Here is a 24,046-nt window from a genome sequence, read left to right as displayed (position 1 = left end):
CTTTTGCTATAAATTCTGTGTCTTACAAACTTATACTCCACAACCACCTGATGAAGGTGCAATGTTCCGAAAGCGAGTGCTTCCAAATAAAGCTGTTGGGACTATGTAGGGGTGGCACAGTGGCTCAGTGGTTAGCACTGCTGCCTCACAGCGCCAGGGTCCCGGGTTCAATTCCAGCCTTGGGTGACTGTCTGTGGAGTTTGCACATTCTCCCCTGTCACACAAAGATGTGCAGGCCAGGTGAATTGGGCATGTTAAATTGCCTATAGCGTTAGGTACATTAGTCAGAGGGAAATGGGTGGGTTACTCTTCGGTGGGTCGGTGTGGACTTGTAGGGCTGAAGGGCCTGTTTCCACAATGTCGGGAATCTAACCTATTAATGGGCAGCACAGTGGCTAGCACTGCTGCCTCACAGCGCCAGGGACCTGGATTCATTTCCCACTTCGGGCAACTGTCTGTGTGGAGTTTGCACATTCTCCCCGTGTCTGCGTGGGTTTCCTCCGGGTGCTCCGGTTTCCTCCCACAGTCCAAAGATGTGCAGGTCAGAGTGAATTGGCCACGCTAAATTACCCATAGTGTTAGGTGCATTAGTTAGGGGGAATGGGCCTGGGTGGGTTGCTCTTCGGTGTGGACTTGTCGGGCCGAAGGGCCTGTTTCCACACTGTAGGGAATCTAATCTAATCATAACTGGTGTTATGTGATTTTTTTACCTTAACACTATGACAGTCGCAGTCTATGTTTGGAAAATTAAAATGCCCTAACATTACAACCCTCATTATTATAGATATCTGAGAGCTCCTTACATAGTTGCTTCTCAATTTCCCACTGTCTACTGGGGGGGCCTGTAGTACAATCCCAACAAGGTGATCATTCCTCTCTTAATTTTTAAGTTCCACCCATATAACTTCACTGGATGATGTCTCAGGAACATCCTCTGTAATAAGGTTCTCCTTTATTAAAAATGCCACCCTCCCTCCTCTCTTGCCCCCTTTCTATCCTTCTTATAGCATCTAAACCCCAGAACATTCAGCCGCCAGCTCAAAACCTCAATCGAGTTTGTGAGATACAAACTCCTCCGTACAAAGTCATGTTGTCTTGCTGCTAACAAGCCCACATTTTTCCAGGTGGGAGGTATTAGAGAATCCTGGGACAGGGTCCCACCGGCTGAAGGTTCACTGGGAAGGAAATCAGGGAAGCACAAGAAATAAGTTTTGAAAGAGCGAAAGTACCTCAGAAGATCACAGAAGCAGCAGGGGATTACACAGTGCGAGGCCACAAAGAGAGTTGGGTCAGAGGAGGAGGAAGTTACAGAAAGCGCACAGTGTGAGACCACAAAGGGAGCTAACTCAGAGAGTCAGGCAAGGAGTAGCAACTACAGAAATTCCACAGCAGGACACCGTGAACACAAAGACCCAGATCTAACAAAGAAGGTATTGTTGAACCTGGACCTGATGCAGGCCAGCGAGGGCTGGAATGATGCAAGTTGGGATAGGGCACAGGGGTTAGCCTGTAAGGACCCAAGGGTGTCCGAATTGGTGGATGCTGTCAGGATATCTCCACAACCTACTCCAGGTGTGAAAGCTAGAACTAGGGGCGACAAGTGTTTGAAATTCTCTTCCCTAACAAGCAGTGGAGAAAGGAGTATGGAGTATAGTCGAGGCCGAGTTAGACAGTCTGTTGTGTTCCTCCATTAACTTGGGGTGGAGATCAAATCAAAGCAAGACCCTGTCACCCACTCATAGCACTGTAAAAGTATGCAGTCCCTATCTGGCTTCTGCATCAGGAAATCAACATCACATTCAGACAACAATGAAATTCCTCACTCCCCTGTCTGGACCAGGAATCACATGCTGGCAGCATTGCAACGTCCCACTGTCGAAAGACCTTTCCATCTGCCTTCGCTGCTCTGTGGGTTGGTTAGCTCAATGGGCTGAACAGCTGGCGTGCAATGCAGCATGTCACCACAACATGGCTTCACGTTGCTGCGCTGGAGAAAGTCACCGTAAAGGTTCCTGCTTTCTCTACCTCCGCCCCCCCCCCCTCCATTCCCCCACCTCACCTGGTGGGGTGGTGACCCACAGGTTTAAACCAACAACCATTGTGATGTTTTGTAACGAGACCAGCAGCCCCAAGGTTACCTTGGCTGCACCCCCTCAGCCTGATATCAATTCAGAGTCAAGAGTGGAGTGCTGCCTGAGCTGCTGTGCTTTTCCAGCACTACACTCTCGACTCTGATCTCCAGTCCTCACTTTCTCCTGATATCAATTCAGCACTGGCTTACTTTGGCATATGTGGGGCAATGGTAGTGTCCCTACCTCTGAGCCAGACAAGGGGCCTGGTTCGAGTCCCAGAGGTGCGCAATAACATTGCTGAGCAGGTTGATTCGGAAAAGATCTACCTTCACTGTGTTTATATTGGCCTCTTCCTCCTCCTGACTCTTGCTGATCTCCGCCAGCTGCTTCTGCAGTGAATCCACTTTTTTCTGCAGCATGCCCTGGACCAAAGGAAGGAACAATGAGCTTTCAGTAATCAGGAAGTACATTTTCTGCACCGATCATAGTACGTGCAGAAAAAATAATTTGTGGCTAAGAAATAATCTGTTAAGTGCCATCTTACAGGATGGGATGCTTTGTCCCAACAGCACATTTAAGCTCCAAGTCTTTGCAACCTTTCCAAGAAAAGGGGTATATCACTGAAGCTAAGGAAGGTGCACGCCTGTGGGGACAGAATTGGGTCTTTGGCTTCTTTTCTTTCCCCCCTACAGCTGCACTGTTTTATCTGGAAAGAGGAAGCAATGTTATTACAGTCACAAGAACAAAACTCACTGGAAAATCTCAGCAGCCTCTGAGAAAACAAATCAGAGTCAATGTTTCAGAACTGTTCTGAGAAAGGTTCACTGGACCCGAAACTTTAGCGTCTGTGAAGAGAAATCAGAGTTAATGTCTCGGCTCCAACGACACTTTCTCAGGACAGTTCTGAAACGTTGACTCTCAGATTTCTTTTCGCAGATGCTGCCAGACCTGCTGAGCTTTTCCAGCAACTTCAGTTTTTGTTTCGGATTTACAGCATCAGCATTTCTTTCAGATTTTAATGTTATTACACTGCCTGACTATATTACAGCTGCTTATGTGGTATATATTCAATAGGAGGTGAGCACAGGAGTACAGGTGAGGTGATGACCTAGTGGTATTTTTACTAGACTGTTAATCCAGAGACTCGGACAATATTCGGGAATTGAAGTTTGAATCTTGATCTTATTTTAACGCTATATCCCCTAGGTTTACCCAACAGTGGAAACAACCTCCCTGCTTCCATCTTATCAATTCCCTCCATAATTTCATATGCATCTGTAAGACCTCCCCCACTCATTCTCCTAAACTCCAATGAGTATAGTCAATCTCTCCTCGTCAGCCAACCCTCTCAACCCTGGGATTAACCAGGCGAACACCCTCCACACACCCTTTCTCCACTCCTCCTTCTTGAAGACATTGTGGCCTCAACTGTGGTGGAGAATTCCCCAAGCTCACCAACTCTAGATTTGGTTCGTGGGTATGTGAATAGGAAGGGTTGAGAGGGATATGGGCCAAGTGCTGGCAAATGGGACTAGATTAGGTTGGGGTATCTGGCCGGCATGGACGAGTTGGACCGAAGGATCTATCTCCGTGCTGTACATCTCTACAACTCTACGGACAAGTTGGACCGTAGGGTCTGTTTCCATGCCGCATATCTCTATGACTCTTGGTGAACATGATTTAGAGTCTTGCGACCTCATACTCCACAACCACCTGATGAAGCTCCGAAAGCCAGTGTGCTTCCAAATAAATCTGTTGGACCATAACCTGGTGTCGTGTGATGATTGTTTTTTTTGTTGTTGACTCTTGGTGAAGACGTTTGTACTGGCCTCATCCCTCGGTGGCCCGAGCCCCTACACCGTGAGACCGCGACCACCCCAACCCAAACCCCCCGTGAACTCCCCACGGGAAAGGTCGCTGGGACGTGGAAGCGCCTCAGTCTCTCTGCTGCGTCCCGATGAAGGGCTTTTGCCCGAAACGTCGGTTTTCGCTGCTCCTCGGATGCTGCCTGAACTGCTGTGCTCTTCCAGCACCACTAATCCAGAATCTGGTTTCCAGCATCTGCAGTCATTGCTTTTATTTCCCCCCCACCCCATGGTGTGTGTGTGTAGGTGTGAGGCACAAGGTGCACGAATCTTTATTCCATTTCCACCACCAGGGAGATAGGAAAACACCCGAGTGGCCAGTGACAAGCACTGCCCTTCAAACCAAAGGGCAGCGCTGTGTGATCCAAACAGTTGAGTCATTGCTTTAACCCTGCGTTTACCTTGTAGAGTTCCGCCGCCTCGGCGATGGGGCTGACTGAGTGGCCCTGGTGTTCCCGGGAGACCGAGCACACCACGCAGATCGGCCGCTGGTCCTCCCGGCAGAACATCTTGAGCTTCTCGCCGTGGTCGGGGCACTGGGAGGCCGGCTCCCCCTGGCCGAGGCTCAGCTTCCTCACGCCCTCCACCATGTTGGAGACGAAGTGGTTGGGCCGGAGGTTCCTCTGGGTGAACTGGCTCCTGCACTGCGGGCACGTCACTTTGCCCCGCACCGGCGCCCAGTAGCCCTGGATGCACGCCCGGCAGAAGTTGTGGCCGCAATCTATGGTCACCGGGTCGTGGTAGAAGTCCAGGCAGATTGAGCAGACCGCCTCGCCCCTCATACTCTCCAGCACTTGCAAGGACGCCATTGTAACTTTCAGTTTCACAACCCAACCAGGAAGTCACTGCGGGGGTGGGGGGAATCCAACAAGCCTCTGTTTTGGTTGGTATTGAGTTGGCTTGAACTGCAAAAAACAGACTGGAGTTTGTGCCCTGAGCTGGCTCACACTCGCAAAGGGAGAGGGAGGAGAAGGGGGGGAATACTCTCCCTTTTTTTTTGCCAAAAAACAAATCCCACAGACTGCAGTCCCCTGCCCACGCCTGGATTTCTCCGGAACCTGCCACACTTTTGTGTTTTTTTTCTCTCTCTCTGCAAACGGGGCGAGTGCATTCAGAAATCGGCGTCCGCCCGGTCAGAAAGGGGGCGCACCCGTTCGGAAAATAAGTACCTGCGTTGCTCTAGCGCCTTCTGCGAACTCACTCGGTCCCGGAGTCAGGAGCTTTTTTTTCGTTGGCCCGGTTTTCCTGCTCCTCGGATACTGCACCGCTCTCCTCGGGACTCTGGTTCCCAGCGTCTGCGATCATTGTTTTGTTTTGTTTTGTTACCCGGAGTCAGACCTACCCACCGCGTAGGAAAAGAACTGCTCCTGGGCCTGGCCCTTACTGGCCATCAACAGGTCCAGGCAGCGGGCAAGTGGAGGGGGTCGTTAGGGCCCACTGCCTGCCCCTCGTCCGCGCTTACGTTAGAGCCTGGGTGTCTCTGGAGATGGAGCACATGCTGTCTACCAACGCCCTTGAGCTGTTCAGGGAGAGGTGGGCACCCCAAGGAGTGAAGTGTTTTATTTCCCCCTCCAACTCTACTTTGATCTAATCCCTGCCCTCCCCTCCACTTTTTTTGATCACTGCAGCATTTGCCCTATGATGGGAAGGGTATTGCTTGTCACTGGCCACTCTGGATTTCCTTTCTTCCTGGGTGGTGCAAAATGAATAAAGATTTGTCCACCTGTTGTCTTTCACTGTGTCTCACACCTGTACACACACACATCATGGTGCTGGGGAAACCTAAGCCCTAGGCAGTAGTGCAGGGGAAAGTAACAAAAAAAAGAAAAAAAAAATCCAGGAAATTCGAAAAAAATAGAAATTAGCATTTGGCTCACCCGGTCTGAGTCTGACAAAAAGAACCACGCAACAAAACCACTCCTGTTTTTCAAACTTATGTTCACTCAGCTTTCTAAGGCAAGTGTGTGTTAGTGGGTGGCACGGTGGTTATCACTGCTGCCTCACAGTGCCAGAGACCCACGTTCAATTCCCGCCGTGTGGAGTTTGCACGTTCTCCCTGTGTCGGCGTGGGTTTCCTCCCATGGTCCAAAGATGTGCAGGCCAGGTGAATTGGCCATGCTAAATTGCCCCTAGTGTTAGGTAAGGGGTAGATGTAGGGGTATGGGTGGGTTGCACTTTGGTGGGGTCGGTGAGGACTTGTTGGGCCAAAGGGCCTGTTTACACACTGTAATGTAATCTAATCTAATCAGTACCAAAAAAACTATTAAAAGGTTGTAGGTATTCTGCTACAATGTTATTGTGTATTACAGGCCAGGGAAAATTTATTTTGAATCATAGTCAATTGTGTTTTTTGTTTTCACTGTTATGTGTCTGATGGCTGGGTTAGCAGTTTTACCTGTCCCGAGCTGATGTTCCCTAGCTGAGAGAAAGTGGTAGTGAACTGCCTTCTTGAACTGCCGCCACCCATTGGCGTAATGTCACCCACAATGCCAGAAGGTGGTGGTGTTCCAGGATTTTGACCTAGCAACACTGAAGGAACAGTGATATATTTCCCAGTCAGGAGGGTGAGTGGCTTGGAAGGAAACTTGTAGGTGGTGGTGTTCCCATGTATCTGTTGCCCTTGTCCTTCTAGATGGTAAAGGTTGTGGGTTTTGAAGGGCCTGTCTGAGGATCTTTGGTGCATTACTGCTACTGAGCATCAGGGGTGGAGGGAGTGGATGTTCGTGAATGTGATGCAAATCAAGTTGGCTACTTTGTCCCAGGTGGTGTCAAGCTTCTTGAGTGTTGTTGAAGCTGCACTCATCCAGGCAAATGGGTAGTTTTCCATCACACTTCTGACTTGTGCCTTGTCTGTGGTGTACCAGGTTTGAGAGTCAGGGTTGAATTACATGCAGCAGTATTCCTAGCCACTGTATTTATATGGCAAATCTAATTGAGTTTCTGGACAATGGTCACCTCAGGATATTGATAGTTACGAGTTGGGAAGAAGGGATGCTGTGATGGTAATACTACTGAATGTCAAGGGGTGCTGATTAGATTGTCTAACATTTGTGTGGTTGCAAATGTCACTTGCCCAAGGAGAAAGTGAAGACAGTAGGTGCTGGAGATCAGAGTCAAAATGTGTGGTGCCGGAAAAACACAGCTGGTCAGGCAGCATCCAAGGAGCAGGAGAGTCAATGTTTGATTCCTGATGAAGAGCTTAAGCTCAAAACGCTGACTCTTCTGCTCCTGGGATACTGCCTGACCAGCTGTGCTTTTCCAGCACCACACTTTTTGACTTGCCTGGATATTGTCCAGATCTTGTTGCATTTGAACATGGACTGCCTCTGTGTGAGGAGTTGTGAATGGTGCTGAGAATTGTGTGTTCATTGGCGAACGTCTCTGCTTTTGACCTTACGGTGAAGGGAATGTCATTGATGAAGCAGTTGAAAATGGTTGGGCTTAGGATACTACCCTGAGGAACTCCCGCAGAGATGACCTGGAGGTGAAGTGACTGACCTCCAACAATCACAACTACCTTCCTACGTGCCAAGTATGACACCAACCAGGAGAGGGTTTTCCGAACAATTCCAGTTTTGTTAGACCTTCTTGATGTCATACTCTGTCAAATGTGGCCTTGATGTCAAGGGCTGTCACTCTCACCTCACCTCTGGAATTCAGCTCTTTTTTTTTCCATGTTCAAACCACGGCTGTTGTTCAAATGAAGGAGCGGCCCTGGTAGAACCTAAACTGAGCAGGTTATTGCCACGCAGGTGACACTTAATAGCGCTGTTGGTGACTCCTTCCATCACTTCACTGATGATCGAAGGGAGTCTGATGAGGTGGTAATTGACCAGCTTGGACTTGTCCTGCTTTTTGTTTACAGGATGTGGAGATGTTGGTGTTGGATTGGGGTGGACAAAGTTAAGAATCACACAACACTAGGCTAAAGACCAACAGACTTATTTGGAAGTACTAGCTTTCAGAGCACTTACCCCTTCATCAGGTAACTAATGGGACAAGATCATAAGACACAGAATTTATAGCAAAAGGTCACAGTGTCATGTAATTAAAAATTGCCAGACAGGGATGTTCCCTCCCAGTCGGGGAACACTTCAGCGGTCAGGGACATTTGGTCTCGATCTTTGGGTGACCATCCTCCAAGGCAGACTTTGGGATATGCAGCAATGCAGAGTGGCTAAGCAGAGGCTGATAACCAAGTTTGGTACGGATGGGGATGGCCTCAACCGGGACCTTGGGCCCATGTCACACTACAGGTGACTCCAGTACACTAGACACACTCACATACACACACTCTTACATACTCACACACTCACACAGACCCTCTCTCTCAGACACACACACACTTACACACCCCACACTCACACCTTTGCACACACTCTCTCACAGGCTTATACTCCATCACACTCACGCACACATTCTACTAAACACACTCCCTCACGCACACTGACACTCTCCCTCTCACACACACATGCACACATGCATATGTGTGTGTGTATATATATATATATATATATATATAATATATATATTATTTGCAGATACATTCTATTTTTGCTCAAGAAGCACACAATCTGCGGGCAGTCAATCCATATCACATTTTATAAATTCCTACTTTGAAAATAGAACCAGTCTGACTCAAGACGGGGATACAGACAGACTCTAGCCTCACATTTTTAATACATTATCTGAGCTGAGATGTCACCTCTTTTCATGAAAACTTAAGTTGTCTTGAGTAAAAGAAGTTCTGGGATTTACATATTAATGAACCAAAACCTGCAATCCAGTCTAGAAGATGAAAGACTTAACAACAATTTAGGTTAGTTGAATATATTGTTTTAATTGCATGACACTGTGATCTTTTATTATAAAGTCTGTGTCTTATGGTCCTGCCCCACTAGTTACCTGATGAAGGAGCAGCACTCCGAAAGCTAGTATTTCCAAGTAAACCTGTTGGACTATAATCTGGCATTGTGGGCGGTTAGCACTGCTGTCTCAGCGCCAGAGACCCGGGTTCAATTCCCGCCTCAGGCAACTGTCTGTGTGGAGTTTGCACATTCTCTCCATGTCTGTGTGAGTTTCCTCCGGGTGCTCTGGTTTCCTCCCACAGTCCAAAAATGTGCAGGTTAGGCGAATTGGCCGTGCTAAATTGCTCGTAGTGTTAGGTGAAGGGGTCTGGGTGGGTTGCTCTTCGGAGGGTCGGTGTGGACGTTTTGGGCCGAAGGGCCTGTTTCCACACTGTAAGTAATCTTAATTTGTTTACATAATATACCTAGGGAGTTTTCACATTGCAAGGCAGTTGTCAGTGTTGTAACTGTACTGGAACAGCCCAGCTAGGGGACTGGAAAGTTCTGGACTAAAGCCTTCAATGTTATGGCCCCAATGTCGTCAGGGCCCATAGCCTTTGGAGCAGACAGTACCTTCACCTATTTCTGGACATCAAGTGGAGTGAATCAAATTGGCAGAAGATTGGTATCTGTAATGCTGTTGTACTCAAACAAGGCCAAATAGATCATTCATTGGTTCATCTGACTAAAGGTGGCTGAAAATTGTTCAGCCTCGTTTTCTGTGCCAATCATAGGATAGAATCCCCACAGTGCAGAAAGAGACCCATCACACTGACCCAACTGCCTCACATGAGACATGTGAATGACACTATGGTTAGCACTACTGCCTCACAGCGTCAGGGGTGTGGGTTAAATTCTAGCTTTGGGTGACTAACGGTGTGGAGTTTATATGTTCTCCCTGTATCTTAGTGAGTTTCTGCTATGTGTTCTATTTAGTGGGTGGCACGGTGGCTCCGTGGTCAGCACTGCTGCCTCACAGTGCCAGGGACCCATGTTCAGTTCTGGCCCTGGGCGACTGTCTTGTGGAGTTTGCACATGGTCGATGTGCAGGTTTGGTGAATTGGCCATGCTAAATTGCCCACAGTGTTTAGAGATGTGAAGGTTAGGTGCAATAGTCAGGGGTAAATGTAAGGTAGGGAAAATGGGTCTCGACGGGTTACTCTTCGGGGGGTCGCTGTGGACTTGATTGGCTGAAGGGCCTGTTCCCACACTGTCGAGATTCTATGATTTATTCAGCGCATCAAGTCCACATTGACCCAACTCCCTATAGCTAATCCACCTTGCATCCACATCCCAGGACACGATGGCAAATCCATCTAATCTGCACTTTTTATTTGGACTGTGAAAGGAAAATCGAACATGTGGCAGAAACTCACTAAGGTACAGGAAGAACATATAAACTCCACAATGTTAGTCACCCAAAGCTAGAATCAAACTCACACCCCTAATGCTGTGGGGCAGTAGAGCTAACCACAGTGCCATTCCACATGTCTAGCCAGTAGCACCATTGAGGAATGGTGCATTTGTGGAGTCTTCTCCCATGGTGAGTTGTTTGAATATCCGCAGTATTGACTTTAACCCTCATTCCGTACCACAGGCGCAGTCTACCAGCTGTACCCTTTAGCTCTAAAGTAATTTGGTCAGTTGTAGTGATACCGAGTCATTTTTCTGGCAAGAGGCAGAAACAGAGTCCAATATATGAATTCTTCACATCAAAATGAATTATTTTGTTTTGTCATGACAATGGATAATGATGATGATGGCTTACTTTCAGTGCGGGCTTTGTTCCTTTGAATTTGAAAAACACACCATAGGGTTGGAACCCGTCTGCCTATAACATGACACTGCCTGAAAGATAGCGAATTAGCCATCACCTCCAGACCATGATACTCTGTGCAATGAATCTGATGAAGGGCATTTGCCCGAAACGTCAATTTCCCTGCTCCTTGGATGCTGCCTGACCTGCTGTGCTTTTCCGGCTTGGGAACATCCTGTGGTCTTGAAAAGTCTCTACAAATGAAAATCTTTCTTCAGCTAAAAATGTATTGCTGAAAAAGAACATATTTTGTCAAAGCTTTTTATTTTGCAGTCATTAGGACAATTTGCAAGAATACCAAACTAAAGGCAAACGAAAAGTGAGAATCATGCTGATTGGTTGGAAAGCATGTCTGCAATTAGTTGAGGTATTGCCAATCAGAATGCACTTGCCAAACAATCAGCACTACCCTCACATGTAGTATGACTATAGCTTTCCATTTACTTTGGTATTCTTCATTGAACAGATATGATAATTCCTCATTGCACATGCTGGCATTGCAGTAGTTGTTTTGTCTGCCCGGAATGCATGCTTCAAATCTTTTATCTTCAGGTTGCTTGCTGTCGGCGTGTAGTTATTGACAATTGATTCACTTGGACTTCTGTAATAGCGTTGCTCTTTGAATGGAATGGAGACCTAAGGGGCAACCTTTTCACACAGAGGGTGGTACGTGTATGGAATGAGCTGCCAGGGGAAGTGGTGGAGGCTGGTACAATTGCAACATTTAAGAGGCATTTGGATGGGTATATGAATAGGAAGGGTTTGGAGGGATATGGGTCGGATGCTGGCAGGTGGGACTAGATTGGGTTGGGATATCTGGTCGGCGTGGACGGGTTGGACCGAAGGGTCTGTCCCCATGCTGTACATGTCTATGACTATGACTCTAATCTAAACTCTGGCTTCCAGCATCTGCAGTCCTCACTTTTGCCTAATGAATCTGGGGTTGCTCATAGGAACTCGCGTTTGGAGAAATGTGTTGATACCACGAAATTATAATTGGGGTGAACCCCGGATAACACTGCATCTGGGACTCTCAGCATAAAACACATAAATAGGCACAGACGCACAACTAAATCAAACTAGTACGAAGTGCTTCTCAAAACTTGCTAAATGCTGACCAGCCTCTCTGAGTATCTACGACTTTTAATTTGTTTTGCATCTCTAACCATGAGACCGCCTCTTCCCCCCCCACTCCCCACACCCATTCTTCCTGGGGAAAGCGAAAGTAGTGTTCAGAGAGAGAAAAAAAAACAAATCTTAGCAATGGAGGCGAGAAAGCACCTGGAAGACTTGAGCAAAGACGTTTCCTGCTCCATCTGCCTGGAATATTTTGAAGAGCCGGTCTCCCTGGATTGTGGGCACGTTTTCTGCAGAGGCTGCATTGTGGTCTTCTGGAAGGTTGGGAACCCTTCCTGCCCCGAATGCCGCCTCCGACTGCCGGGAAGGGCACTCAGGCCGGACAGGCGGATGGCCAACATCGTGGGTACTGTCCGCTCTCTGGCGGCCGCCCTGAGCGATGGAGGGCAGCGCCAGGGACTCGGCTCATGGGGCAGGACCAGCCCAGAAGAGCCTCAGCACTTGAACCCCAGGGCTAGGCACGCCGAGGTGGGAACCAGCCTCCTTCCTTTTTGTGGGTTCGGGAGGTGGGGGGGGGGGGGGGAAGGGAGGGAGGAATTGTTGGTTTTTCTTTAATGTGACTGTTTCTGTAACCGCCAAAGAACTGGTTGAGCGATGGGATGACTCTTCTTTCCAAATCGTGGGGCACACCAACATTTTATATATTTTTTTTAAAAACACAGCTTGAAACAGTATGGTTCCAAAAACAGACTTTGAACAAATCTGTCTGAGCTATAAATTCTTCCAGAACACTAGGCTGTTAGTTTTTCACCATCGTCAGGAAAAGACAACCTAACCATCTCCCCATGGCATTACCCACCCTCCAAATCCCAGTGATCACCATTTTTTACTGATTCATTCACTGGACATTGGGAGGGAAAAGGTCAAGTACAAGGTCCTACGATTGATGTCCCACCAAAAAGAGAATCTCATAGCTCTAGGAACTTAACATCCTCCTGTCAAAACAGAGTGTTCTCACAGTAAGAAAGTTTGAGAACAGCCAGGTGGTTGTCAGAGACTGGTTTATTTACACATCTTGAACATGGTCAAAAACAGATGAAATATGCATTCATTCAGAAAAGATTTCTGTCAGATTACAACAGGATCTGGACCAGATGAGCCAATGGGCTGAGATGTTGCAGATGGAGTTTAATTTAAATAAATGGGAGGTGCTGCGTTTGGCAAATCAAATTTTAGCAGGACTTATGCACTTAATGGTAAGGTCCTAGGGAGTGTTGCTGAACAAAGAGACCTTGCAGTGCAGGTTCATAGCTCCTTGAAAGTGGAGTCGCAGGTAGATAGGATAGTGAAGAAGGCATTTGGTATGCTTTCCTTTATTGGTCAGAGTATTGAGTACAGGAGTTAGGACATGTTGTGGCTGTACAGGACATTGGTTGGGCCACTGTTGGAATATTGCGTGCAATTCTGGTCTCCTTCCTATCGGAAAGATGTTGTGAAACTTGAAAGGGTTCAGAAAAGATCTACAAGAATGTTGCCAGGGTTGGAGGATTTGAGCTATAGGGAGAGGCTGAACAGGCTGGGGCTGTTTTCCCTGGAGCGTCGGAGGCTGAGGGGTGACCTTAAAGATGTTTACAAAATTACGAGGGGTCCAACTTGTCCATGCCGACCAGATATCCCAACCCAAATTTTTCCCACCTGCCAGCACCCGGCCCATATCCCTCCAAACCCTTCCTACTCATATATCCATCCATAATGTCTCTTAAATGTTGCAATTGTACCAGCCTCCAACACATCCTCTGGCAGCTCATTCCATACACATACCACCCTCTGCATGAAAAAGTTACCCCTTCAGTCTCTTTTATATCTTTCCTCTCTCACCCTAAACCTATGTCCTCTAGTTCTGGACTCCCCGACCCCAGGGAAAATAAATACTGCAGGAGAAAAGGGGACGAGTCTTACCCCAATAAACAGAAACCAATTAATCACATATTTGGACGAATAAGGTGTTGAGCCTGAAATCTGAGATGAACAAAAAACCTCAGAGCTTTACAAAAACCGTCAAGTCGTTAAGGTAAGAATCAAGTATGAGAGGCAACCATTCTTCCAGGTCAGATAAGAGCACAGTATAGATGTCCAGGGGAGCCCCCAAGCAGGCTACATCTGGGGAAGTCAGAGTCTCAGGGAGGGACGGGGTAGAGTGTAAATATAAATAAACAGAATGGACATAACAATATAACAACTGGGCCAAAGACTTGGGGAGAGGCATATACGATTCTGAACGGGTTAATGTCTGTAAGAATGTGGATAGCCCTGCGACCAGGTCAGAGATCAAAAGGAAGTACTTCGAGCATGGATTTCAAACAAAGCTAGTTCTGTCAACCTGATTTGCGGCAATACAATAAACCATAAAACAACGTGTTACCAATGATTCTGTAATTCAGCTGACGAGACCTCAGAGACGGATTATCCCCATCCAGAACATGTCACAAGAGGAGCTATGTTGCTGTTTCTTCACCATCACTACATCAAAATTCAGTAACTCCCTTCTCAACAGTACTGCAGGTGCATCTACACTAGATGGACTGCTGTGGTTCAAGAAGGCAGCTCATCACCCCATTTGCAAGGGCAATTAGGAACAGACAACAAATGCTCAGCTTTCTAGCAACGGTCAGATTCAATGAATGAATAAAACGAATTGGTCAATCGTATTCTCGAATATGCTTTGTTTAACTCTAAGGCACTCTGCCTCAATACTTCGAGGTGGGAAATTAAGAGCTGTTCTCGCTCTTTTGCCGCACTCAATCCCCTTCATAATTGGAGTGAATCGTCTGCTTTAGATGCTACCCCTCACTGAAGATAAGTTTAATGCCGCATTGTTATTGTTGCAGGGCAAGGTGAAGGAGCTTACAAAACATCTGGAAGCTGAATTTGTTGAGCTGCACAAAATCCTCAACCGGGAAGAACAGGAGGTGAAAAGACAACTCCAGCAGAGACAGCAGGAAGTATTGCACAGGACCAGAAGCGACAGCAGAGCAGTGGCTCAAATGAATCCTTCCTTCCTACAAGTGATGTGGAGTTTTCTGCAGGTACTTGCATAACCACTTGCTTAAAGCATCATGCAGGTAACGCTCTTACTGAACAAGGCAGTGAAACAGAAATAAGTCCTGTGTAGAAAATGGAGATTTAGTTCATTTTTTTTAAGAAGCCAATCTCACCTGAGCCTTGTAAAATTTGAAAATAAAGACTCTAGAAAGACACGTGTGCTTCTTGACTTCTGTTTAACGTCAGTAACACTGAAGAAATATTTACTTAATTCCCAGTGGAGCTGGGTGTTTTATTCAGAACAAGGTGATTTTCACATAATTAGAGCCATTGAGGTCGATAGCATAGAATGGGACAGAATAAGGATGTAAGGCACCAAGATAATTTTAGGCAAGGGAGACGTGTACAGAGGGAGAAAGAGTGACCTTGCTTTACAAGTTTTTAATCCGGTAACTGTTTTGATCCAGTGATGGCCACTGTGTTAGCTTTGGAATTATGTTGTGTCTGATATGCAGCAATTGTGTGTTTCAAAAAAACAAAATTGATGGGGAAACTCAGCAAGTATGGCAGCATCATAGAACACAGAACACTACAGCACACTACAGGCCCTTCAGCTCTTGATGTTGCGCCTACCTGTGAACTTAATCTGATGCCCATCTAATCTACATCGTTCCATTATTATCCATATGTATGTACAATGCCCATCTAAATGCCCTTAACGTCAGCGAGTCTATTACTGTTGCTGGCAGGTCATTCCATGCCCCTACTAATCTCTGAGTAAAGAAACCACCCCCGATATCTGTCCTAAATCTATCATCCCTCAATTTAAAGCTATGTCCCCTCCTGTTAGCCATCACCATCCGAGGAAAACGGCTCTTAATGTCCATCCTACCTAACCCTCTGATTATCTTATTCATCTTGATTAAGTCACCTCTCAACCTTCTTCTCTCCAACAAAAACAGCCTCAGTTCCCTCAGCCTTTCCTCGTTAGACCTTCCTTCCATACCAGGCAATATCCTAGTAAATCTCCTCTGAACCATTTCCAAAGCTTCCATGTCCTTCCTATAATGCGGTGACCAGAACTGCATGCAATACTCCAGTTGGGGCCTGTAATGTGCTGTAGTGTACAGCTGAAGCATGACCTCGTGGCTCTGAAATGCAATTCCCCTTCCAATAAACACTAACACACCATATGCCTTCTTAACAACTGTATCAACCTGGGTGGCAACTTTCAGGAATTTATGCACCTGGACACCGAGATCTCTCTGTTCATCTACACTGTCAAGAATTTTACCATTAGCTCAATACTCTGCATTCCTGTTAGTTCTTCCAAAGTGAACTACCTCACACTTTTCTGCAGTAAACTCCATTTGCCACCTCTCATCCCACCTCTGCATCCTACGTATGTCCCTCTGTAACCCACAACATCCTTCAGCACTGTCCACAACTCTGCCTACCTTAGTGTCATCTGCAAATTCACTAACCCATCCTTCTACACCCACCTCCAGATCATTTATAAAAATGACAAACAGCAGTGGTCCCAAAACAGATCGTTGCAGCACACCACTGGTAACTGAGCTCCAGGATGAACATTTCCCATCAAACACCACCCTCTGTCTTCTCTCAGCAAGCCAATTTCTGATCCAAACCACTAAATCACCTTCAATCCCGAAACTCCTTATTTTGTGCAATAGCCTAACATGTGGAACCTTATCAAACGCCTTTCTGAAGTCCATATACACCACATCAACCACCTTATCTTCATCCACCTGTTTTGTTACCTTCTCGAAGAACTCAGTAAGATTAGTGCGGCATTACCTACCCTTCACAAAACTGTGTTGGTTATCCCTAATCAATTTATTCAATTCCAGATGATTATAAATCCTATCTCTGATAACCTGTTCCAACACCTTACACACAACCGAAGTAAGGCTCACTGGCCTATAATTACCAGGGTTGTCCTGACTCCCCTTCTTAAACAAGGGAACAACATTTGCTATCCTCCAATCTTCTGGCACTACTCCTGTCGACAATGAGGACATAAAGATCGAAGCCAAACACTCTGCAATCTCCTTCCAGGCTTCCCAGAGAACCTGAGGATAAATCCCATCCAGCCACGGAGTCTTATATATTTCCAGATCTTAAAAAATTGCTAAAACCTCCTCTTGTAATCTTGTAGCCTGTATCTCTGTATTCTCACTAACATTGTCCTTGTCCAATGTGAATACTGAAGTATTCATTAAGCACTTCCCCTACATCCTCAGATTCCACACACAACTTTCCATGACTATCTTTAATTGCTCCTAATCTTACTCTAGTCATTCTTTTATTCCTGATATACCTATAGAAGGCCTTAGGGTTTTCCTTGATTCTATCCGCCAACAACTTCTCATTTCCCCACCTGGCTCTTCTTAGCTTTCTCTTTAGGTTTTTTCTGGCTAACCTATAACTCTCAAGCCCCCTAACTGAGCGCTCACGCCTCATATGCTTGCTCTTGACAGGAGCTTCACCATCTTTAGTAAACCGTGGCTCCCTCTCTCAACAACTACTTCCCTGCCTGATAGGTATATACTTATCAAGGGCCCGCAGTAGCTGTTCCTTGAATAAACTCCACATTTCGAAAGTGTCTATCCTCTGCAGTTTTCTTCCCCATCCTATGCATCCTAAATCTTGCCTATTGCATCATAACTGCCTTTCCCCCAATTATACCACTTTCCCTGCGGTATATACCTACTCATTGCTATTGTAAACATAACCAAATTATGGTCACTATCGCCACAGTGCTCACCTACCTCCAAATCTAACACCTGGCTGGGTTCATTCCCCAGTACCAAACTCAATGTGGCCTTGCCCCTTGTTGGCCTGTCTACATACGGTGTCAGAAAACCCTCCTGTACACATTGAACAAGACTGACCCATCTAAACTACTTGAACTATAGAATTCCCAGTCAATATTTGGGAAGTTATAGTTCTCCATAACAACTACCCTGTTGCTCTCACTCCTATCGAGAATCATCTTTGCTATCCTTTCCTCTACATCCCTGGAACAATTTGGAGGTCTATAGAAACTTCCAACAGGGTGACCTCTCCTTCCCTGTTTCTAACCTCAGCCCAAACTACCTCAGTGGATGAGTCCTCAGACGTTATCTCAGCTTCTGTACCACTAACCTTGATTAACAATGCCACACCCCTGTCTCTTTTACCATCTCCTCTGTTCTTGCTGAAGAGAGAGCAAAAGCAGATCTGTGGAGAGAGAAAGCAGATTTAAATTTTGAGTCCAGTGACCCTTCTTCAGAACTGATAGCAGCTGATGCAAGGTGATATATCTGCTAAAGACAGTGGTTGGAGGGGAAGAGGGGATAGGCGGAGATAGAGTGCAGAGAGAGAGAGAGAAAATGATCGTCAGGCAGACAATGGAGTAGTTGATAGCAAGCCGCAGAGGGATAAAGCTGATACTGGGGACCATAAGGGGGTGAAAATGGACTGGCAGTGCCTGGGGTGTGGAGATGGGGTAAGGATATGGAAGAAGGTATCCAGGTCCTAAAGTTATTGAACTCGAGATTAAGACCTGAAGGCTGCAGGGTCCCCAACTGGCAAATGAGATGCTGTTGTTCCAGCTTGCAGTAAGCTCCACTGGAGCACTGCCTGAGCTGGGGATGTTGGCGAGGTGGTGTGTCAGAGTGGCAGGCAACTGGTAGCTGGGACGTTATGTTGTGGCTGAACAGGACATGGGTTAGGCCGTCTTTGAAAAATTGCATTCAGTTCTGGTCTCCCTGCTATAGGATGGATGCTGTGAAACTTGAAAGGGTTCAGAAAAGACTTACAAGGATGTGGCCAGAGTTGGAGGGCTTGAGCTACAGGGAGAGGCTGAACAGGCTGGGGCTGTTTTCTGTCGAACATCGGAGGCTGAGGGGTGACCTTACAGAGGTTTATAAAATCATGAGGGGCATGGATAGGGTCAAGAGCTAAAGTCTTCTTCTCAGGGTAGGGGAGTCCTAAACAAGAGGATATAGGTTTAAGGTGAGAGGGGAAAGATTTAAAAGGGACCTAAGGGGCAACTTTTTCCCACAGAGGGTGGTGCGTGTATGGAATGAGCTGTCAGAGGCAGTGGTGGAGGCTGGCACAATGACAGCATTTAAAAGGCATCTGGATGGCTACATGAATAGGAAGGGTTTGGAGGGATATGGGCCCAGTGCTGGGAAACGAGACTACATTAATTTAGGATATCTGGTCAGCATGGACCCGTTGGAGCGAATGGTCTATTTCCATGCTGCACAGCCCTATGACACTGTAAACGCACTTGTACATGATTTATTAGTACATGATGTGTATCCAGGTTGTAGCTTTGCCCTTGCTTTGTTTGATGGTTGCGATGCTTAGTCAGGTCTGTCAGGAGTGGGGCTTTAACTTATTTAGTCACTACGGAGTTTTCACCATGGAACTAAGTTTCCGTTAGCTATTTGGTAGATAATAACTGTAATAATAACATGTAAATAAAAAATGGTGTCCCCAGCTAATACTGAATAGGACCATCCATAATAAACACTTCCGGTTCTTTTCCTTCTCCACTGAATGGAACATAAAGTGGGTAATATTGCAAGCAGTCAATGCTTTTTGTTTATCTTTCCATGGAATGTGACATCCCTAATTACCCTTGAGAAGGCAGTGATGACCCCCTGTCTTGAAGCAGGGCAATTAGCCAGGCGTAGGTACATTCGCAGTGCCATTAGGAAGGGAATTCCAGAATGTTGATCCACCTTTGATGAAGCAACTACGATATATTTCCAAGTCAGGATGGTGAGTGCCTTGGAAGGGTACGTGCAGGAGCTAGTGTTCCCATGGATCTGCTGCCCGTGTCCTTTTAGATAGTGGTGGTCGTGGGTTTGGAAGGTGCTGTCTAAGGAGCCTGGGTAAGTTTCTGCAGTCAATCTTGTATATGTGACACACTGCTGTGAGCAGGGTGCCAGTAAAGCGAGCTGCTTTGAGCTTCTTGAGTGTTACTGGAGCTGCACTCATCCAGGCAAGTGGGGAGTGTTCCGCCACATTCCTGACTTGTAGCAAGTGAGGCCTGCAAATGCTGGAGATCAGAGGCGAGAGTGTGGTGCTGGAAAAGCACAGCAAGTCAGGCAGCATCCGAGGAGCAGGAGAATCGACATTTCAAGCATAAGCCCTTCATCAGGAATCCGGAGAATCGACTGATGAATTCCTGATGAAGGGTTTATGCTCGAAACATCGATTCTCCTGCTCCTCGGATGCTGCCTGACCTGCTGTGCTTTTCCAGCACCACACTGTCATTCCTGACTTGTACCTTCTAGCTGATGCATATGGAGGCAGGAGGTGACTCACCTGCACAGACCTGCTTTTGTTGACTGTTTATGTGGCTATTCTATATAAAGTATACCTGTCTTATTTTATATTGGCCAAAGGAAAAATTAGCCCCCATTATATGAGGCATCTGAGGGAACTATTTAAAGGACTTCACTGAATTTAACCTCAGACTGAAGGTTTGCCTCTCTTTACAAGCTGAAACTAAGCAAATTAAGTTGCTCCAATCTAGTCCTCGACAAGTATGTTGATGTGGCGGAACATTGTTGTTGGTAACATTGTTAACTCAGGTTATAATTTTCTCATAATCGCAATTTAGAATTCAGGCTTAGTCTGTACTGCGCACTTTATCACACAATTCAATTCGTAATGGCTTCACTCAACTCAATGTGTGAGAAGGGGAGGTGTTTCCAAAACCAAGAGAGGAAATGCCTCATTTGTGTTATCAATCAGGGTGGAGTGAAAATATATCCCCATGCCAAGTGAAATATTTCTCGTTGGGGTTTATAATAGGGAAACAAAACTCCAAGACTCAGTGGTTGAGTATGGAAATAGTGAAGTGTCAAAATAGTGAACCACACTTAACACAACAGGTTACCCTTTGATGATTAAGCAATCAAGGCTTTTGTAATATTGACTCCATAAAATCCTAATTCATGCTTCTTTTATTTCAGGACTTGAAAACAGTTCTTAGTGGGTAAGTAATTACAGATTTTGTTAATTGATTTGCATTTCATGCTGTAACGGCTGTGCAGTGTTGAACTCCCAATTGTTGATATGGTTTCTCATTGTTTTTGAAGACCCAGTGAAGAAGTCAGACAGGATGACCAAGTTCCTGTCAATATGCTGAAGGGTGAATTTGGAGGGCCCGTTCAGTATATCATGTGGAAGCAGATGAGAAAATCTGTCAAACCAGGTAGGCCTGATCACAGTCTGCACACCTTCCTACTGATTTCAATTTAGAGAGTACTTTGAACCACAGGATTTTAAAATCTTGGATGGCCACATTAAAATATTATTAATTTAGTTCAGAACAAACTGAGGAACACAATCCGCTCTCACCCGGCAAGAAGCACAAATGTACTTTGGAATGTTACATTCCTCGATCGTGATTGAATTAGGTGGGGAATTCTGGAATGATCTTTGATATGGATACCTTACAAATTGGCTTTTTGGATCAGAAATGGTAAAACATTTAATCCTACGTGGGGGGCAATTTAATTTATGTCCACCCACATCCGAATTCATCTGGGAACTGAAATGCTTGGTTTCGCACACTCCAGTCTTGGGACAGGTTGGTAACATTGTTAACTCAGGTTATGATTTTCTCATAATCGCAATTTAGAATTCAGGCTTAGTCTGTACTGCGCACTTTATCACACAATTCAATTCGTAATGGCTTCACTCAACTCAATGTGTGAGAAGGGGAGGTCGCATCAAATCACATGGGATTCCGACATGGCTAGTTAAGTTAAAACCAGCCAAAAATCAAGGGTGCCTGCCAGGATTGGGAGATGCATTGATTTGTTAAGACAATCATGATGAGCAGATGAAACCATGTTTATTTAAAACTGTGTAAATGACCAAGGTTGAGACAGGTTGAAGTGCTTTGAATGGCTGATTTATTGTTCAAATCTGTCGAGGAAGTAGGAGTGAAATGTGAGTAAAACATGGTATTTAGATGTGAGTGTACTCCAAATTCAATGTACCACAGGCTTTCGTACGTTGCAGCATCAGTAGGCTAGGACTTTTTTCCCTAGAGCATCAGAGGCTGAGGGGTGACCTGACAGAGGTTCATAAAATCATGGGGTGCATGAATAGGTTAAGTAGACAAGATATTTTTCCCTGGGGTGGGGCATCTAGAACTAAAGGGCATAGGTTTAGGGTGAGAGGGGAAAGATATAAAAGGGGCCTAAGGGGAAACCTTTCCATGCAGTGAGTGGTGCGCGTTTGGAATGAGCTGCCAGAGGAAGTGGTGGAGGCTGGTACAATTACAGCATTTGAAAGGCATTTGGATGGGTATATGAATAGGAAGGGTTTGCAGGAATATCGGCCAAGTGCTGGCAAATGGGACGAGATTAGGTTAGGATATCTGGTCGGCATGGATGGGTTGGACAGAAGGAACTGCTTATGTGCTGTACACCTCTATGACACTGTAACTCTATCAGCGCTAATCTGTTTGTTTCTTTTGAGCATTGGCCAGTTTGACTCTGTGCCCTCAGTCCGCTCACCCCAGTCTCTTCTTGTCTGAAAATATGACCCGAGTAAATGTTGGTTACGTGCAACAGCACCACACGGACAACTCGAAGAGGTTCCTACGTCGTATATGCGTGCTGGGATCGAGAGGATTTACGTCGGGCAGACACTACTGGGAGGTCGAGGTGCACCAAGGGGCCAAATGGATCCTTGGGGTCGTGCGAGGGTCAGTTCGCCGAAAAGAGCTCGATGATATGACCACGCCCAACGGCTACTGGGTCATAAGTCCGCACACGACCAATTGGCTGCAGTGGCTGGTGGACACCATTGCACAGAAGGAAAGGACCTCACAACAGCCTGACCACCTCACACTCCAGGTGAATCCGAAGAGGGTTGGTGTTTATCTGGACTACGAGGGAGGGCAGGTCTCATTTTACAACGCCGAGGACATGTCTCACTTGTACACACACAGCCGGGCAATGATTGGCAAACTGTTTCCATTCTTCTCACCCGGGACGGCCTCCAACAATCAAATGTCGCTCCTCCAGCTCTCCCCATAAATCCAGCTTGTCCTGGGCTTTACCACAGCAATGGTCACCTTAGACAAACAGAACAGAAACTGTTCTCGTTCTACCAGTCACATCCTACATCTCTTCTTAAAAAAAGCATCACGAACCACGATGACCGTTCCTCTGCTGCTGCTCGAAGGGATGACATGTCCATCATGAAGACCAGCCTTTATTCCACTGACTCCGCCGCTTATAATTCGTGCTGCCTCAGGAAAGCACCCAACATGATCAAAGACCCTCCCCCAACTCGGTTGTACTCTCTTCCACCCTCTTCCATCGGTCAGAAGATACGAAAGTCTGAAAACACGCAGCAACAGATTCAAGAACAGCTTCTTCCCAGACTTTTCAATCGACCTCTCATATTTTAAAGTTGATCTCTTTGCACACCTGGATTGTAGCTGTAACATTATATTCTGCATCTGTTCTATTACCCTGATGTACTTATGTCGGGTATGATTTGCCTGGCTAGCATGCAAAACAAAATTTTTCACTGTTTCTTGGCACATGTGACAATAATAAAAACAAAACACATCATGGTTAATAGGTCGAGTGGTATTATCACAACTGCTCCTTGAATGTTTTGACCATTGCTCTGAATTCTGACATAGATAGGATCTTTGAGAAGATTTGTAGCTCAGGTTGATGGTAAGTCTGTAAGTTAGAAAGCTGAGCTAGAAGGTTTGTTTTCAGATGTTTCGTCACCATGACTAGGTAACATCATCAATGAGAGTCTCCAGTAAAGCACTGGAGGTATGTTGCACCTCTCTATTTTTAGGTCTTGGTTTCGTAAGGTGGGTGATGTCATTTCTAGTTCTTTTTTTCAAGGGAAGGTGGATAGGATCTAAATCGATATGTTTATCGATGGAGTTCTGGTTAGAATGCCATGACTCTAAGAATTCTCGTGCGTGCCCTTTGTTTCGCCTGTCCAAGGATGTACGTATTGTCCAATCAAAGTGGTGCCCTTCTTTGCCTGTATGTATCGAAACTAGATATAGTTTTTATTCTATTCGATTCCACAAAGTCGTCATCCGCTCACTAAAGATGCTGTGCACAGCGGTTGACCTCAGGCAGTATCACAGAACAGGGATATCCCATGGGTCATGAGATTATACTACACCCCATCTCCAGCCTCACTGACCTTGTTGAAGGCGGATTGCAGACAGGGGTTATCATGGATGGCCCATGCAATCCCTCTGATTTCAACTTAAAATCAGCAATCCAATTCCTCCAGCATCTT

The 24,046-nt window shown here is 46.1% G+C and overlaps 2 protein-coding genes across 4 annotated transcripts in view; one reads left to right on the top strand and one right to left on the bottom strand.

Annotated features, from left to right (window-relative positions):
• The window catches only part of LOC140455152 (E3 ubiquitin-protein ligase TRIM39-like), a 46,841-nt gene extending 41,384 nt beyond the window's left edge, over positions 1-5,457 (bottom strand). The window contains exons 1-2 of one of the 3 annotated variants that reach the window (XM_072549851.1): positions 5,107-5,457; positions 2,399-2,494 (exon numbers count right to left, since the gene is read on the bottom strand). In XM_072549851.1, the coding sequence (XP_072405952.1) occupies positions 2,399-2,491 (93 nt within the window). In that variant the 5' untranslated portion in view covers positions 2,492-2,494; positions 5,107-5,457. The other 2 variants (XM_072549849.1, XM_072549850.1) reach the window with 2 other exon arrangements.
• Positions 5,458-11,819: 6,362 nt separating this feature from the next.
• LOC140454973 (nuclear factor 7, brain-like) lies at positions 11,820-23,329 on the top strand. Its single transcript, XM_072549648.1, has 5 exons — positions 11,820-12,205; positions 14,566-14,763; positions 20,719-20,741; positions 20,845-20,960; positions 22,238-23,329. The coding sequence occupies exons 1-5, from the start codon at positions 11,864-11,866 to the stop codon at positions 22,798-22,800; spliced, it is 1,242 nt and encodes a 413-aa protein (XP_072405749.1). The 5' UTR covers positions 11,820-11,863; the 3' UTR covers positions 22,801-23,329.
• Positions 23,330-24,046: the final 717 nt, after the last annotated feature.

The sequence above is a fragment of the Chiloscyllium punctatum genome, chromosome 30, assembly GCF_047496795.1.
Source record: "Chiloscyllium punctatum isolate Juve2018m chromosome 30, sChiPun1.3, whole genome shotgun sequence".
Taxonomy (NCBI): domain Eukaryota; kingdom Metazoa; phylum Chordata; class Chondrichthyes; order Orectolobiformes; family Hemiscylliidae; genus Chiloscyllium; species Chiloscyllium punctatum.
Note: the sequence above shows the minus strand (reverse complement) of the source record. Positions and strands in the feature narration are given on the sequence as shown.

Coding starts and splice junctions, on each gene's coding strand:
- LOC140454973 (XM_072549648.1), top strand. CDS start 11,864: ATGGAGGCGAGAAAGCACCTGGAAGACTTGAGCAAAGACGTTTCCTGC. Junction 12,206..14,565: donor CCAGGGCTAGGCACGCCGAG/GTGGGAACCAGC, acceptor TTATTGTTGCAG/GGCAAGGTGAAGGAGCTTAC. Junction 14,764..20,718: donor TGATGTGGAGTTTTCTGCAG/GTACTTGCATAA, acceptor CTTTTATTTCAG/GACTTGAAAACAGTTCTTAG.